Source organism: Sitodiplosis mosellana, unplaced genomic scaffold (genome assembly GCF_009176505.1).
Source record: "Sitodiplosis mosellana isolate CC-2019 unplaced genomic scaffold, AAFC_SMos_1.0 Smas_scaffold_82, whole genome shotgun sequence".
NCBI classification, from domain to species: Eukaryota; Metazoa; Arthropoda; class Insecta; order Diptera; family Cecidomyiidae; genus Sitodiplosis; species Sitodiplosis mosellana.
The window spans coordinates 317-2,585 of NW_022595324.1; the positions used below are offsets into that span (position 1 = coordinate 317).

General features: G+C 34.9%; 1 protein-coding gene across 1 annotated transcript; it reads left to right on the top strand.

The window, feature by feature from the left end:
- Window positions 1-715: 715 nt before the first annotated feature.
- On the top strand, window positions 716-2,027 carry LOC129570812 (uncharacterized; the record flags this gene model as incomplete). Its single annotated transcript, XM_055450536.1, has 3 exons — window positions 716-1,006; window positions 1,601-1,709; window positions 1,873-2,027. Coding segments are annotated over exons 1-3 (555 nt in total), but the record flags the coding sequence as incomplete, so codon positions are not given.
- Window positions 2,028-2,269: the final 242 nt, after the last annotated feature.

Here is a 2,269-nt window from a genome sequence, read left to right on the forward strand (position 1 = left end):
TTGACGTTTCTAATTAGAAACAACATCACAATGGCGCGGCGTGGTAAAGAAGTTGATATTTCGGTTAGAAATTTGATAATTAAATTAAAAAATGAGGGCAAATCGGTTCGAAACATCGGAAACACAGTTGGAGTACCACATACCACATAATTACGAAGCAAAATACGTATGGAACCGTCAAAAATTTGCACGACCGAGGCCGCAAAAAAATTTTGTCAGCGCAAAATAAGCGATTTATTGAACGAAAAATCAAAGAAAATCCCAAGCTGAGTGTTCCAAAATTGACAGAAGAGGTGTCAAACGTGATTAAAAGACCATTGTCAGCGGAAACAGTCCGGCGAGCATTAAAATCGGAAGGGTACAACGGCCGAGAAGCCAGGAAGAAACCATTCATATCAAAGGTCAACCAAAAGAAGCGCGTGAAAAAGATCACTTAAATATGCCAAAAACTTTCTGGAATGACGTTATTTTTGGTGATGAAAGTAAGTTCAACCTTTTTGGATCAGACGGCCGTCAGATTGTTTGGCGAAAAAAAAATACAGAGATCCAGCCAAAAAATACAAAATCAACTGTCAAACACGGCGGCGGATCCGTCATGGTTTGGGGCTGTTTCTCGGCGAATGGTATTGGTAATTTGGTTTTCATAGACGGTATAATGGATCGATTCGTATACCTGGGCATTCTGAAGAAAAACTTGAAGGTTTCGGCCAGAAAAATGGGGATTGAGACAAGTTATCCTTTCCAACAAGACAACGACCCAAAGCATACGGCGGGCATTGCTAGAGATTGGTTGGATGAAAATGTGCCAAATGAATTGAATACACCACCACAGTCTCCAGATCTCAATCCAATTGAGAATTTATGGGATAATTTGGATCGACGCATCAGGACACACAAAATATCCAACAAGAATGACCTGAAGAATGCACTCGAAGAAGAATGGTCAAAGATCGACACCGAAACCACACAAAAACTAGTAGACTCGATGCAGAGTCGCTTGACTGATGTTATTCGAGCTAATGGAGGACCATCAAAATACTATTTTTGCAAAAAATCCAATCAACATCTATTTTTAAGTTACTTACACATGGTGTACGAATAATTTTGTGGTGCTCAATAAAATGACTGTTTTTCGAAATAAGCATGAAAAATATTGTGTTTTATTAAAAATTATTATAAAAATAGGTCAGAATGCTCTGAAAATGTTCAATATTTTAAATAAACCACAACAACAACGCAGATTTTTGCGAAAACTGGAAAAAATTGCTTATTCCTATCGATTTTGCTGAAAAATATCACTGTACGAATATTTTTATGAGCCACTGTAAATGGTATCTCTCTAGTGAAATGAAACAGTGTCTCGTTTTTTCAATTTGTTTTTTCTCTGTGGGTACGTTGAATCTTGGGAAAATAATAAAATTTGAAAAGTTGAAATTTTGTTTTCTTCAGTGTCGATTTTTAGCCATGATGTTGATCAAAGAACTGCAAATTTTCGAATAAAAAGGAAACCAAAGGAATATCATCTCTATACATCCAGAGTAGAAATATGTGAACAAAGTGTATGATCGGAATTTTATTGGTGTTAATTTTCATATTTTAGGTCAATTGGACAGAAGCGGTGAAGCAATGTGAATCAAAAGGAATGGAACTGGTGAGCATTTTATCGAAAAAGGAAAATGATAATTTAATCGGATCGATAAAGGAAGCCGGTGAGACAATTTATATTACTTCATTGTTACAATTGCTTTGACATTGAATTTTGAAATAACAGCTTCGTCATTACAAAAAAAGAATAATAGTGTTTTATGAACATTTTGTTTATTTGGAGAATTTTTGAAACATCACACTAAAAATCAATTTCTCTTTAACCAGGCCAGGGTAAAATCGGTTTTTGGACTTCAGGGAATCGATTGGAAACAAATGGCACATATTATAGGTTTAATCGAAGTCAAGTAACGTTTACCGATTGGGAAAATGGCAAACCTGACAACCGAATCATTGATGGCGAGGAGGAAAAATGTGTTGAGGTAAAAGGATTTGGAATTTTAAAATGGAACGACAATTTTTGCAGCCACGGTTTATATTATATTTGTGAAATGAATTAATCAACATATCTATATATCTTACGTTTACTGTTTACTTATTTTAACTTGTCTGTTTTTTAAAAGATTGCCATCAGAATAGTGATTTTGTGCAATATATAAAATCTTTAAAGAATATATATATCAGATGAAAAACCTCTAGACGAGGTTAAAATGGAGTGACGCTC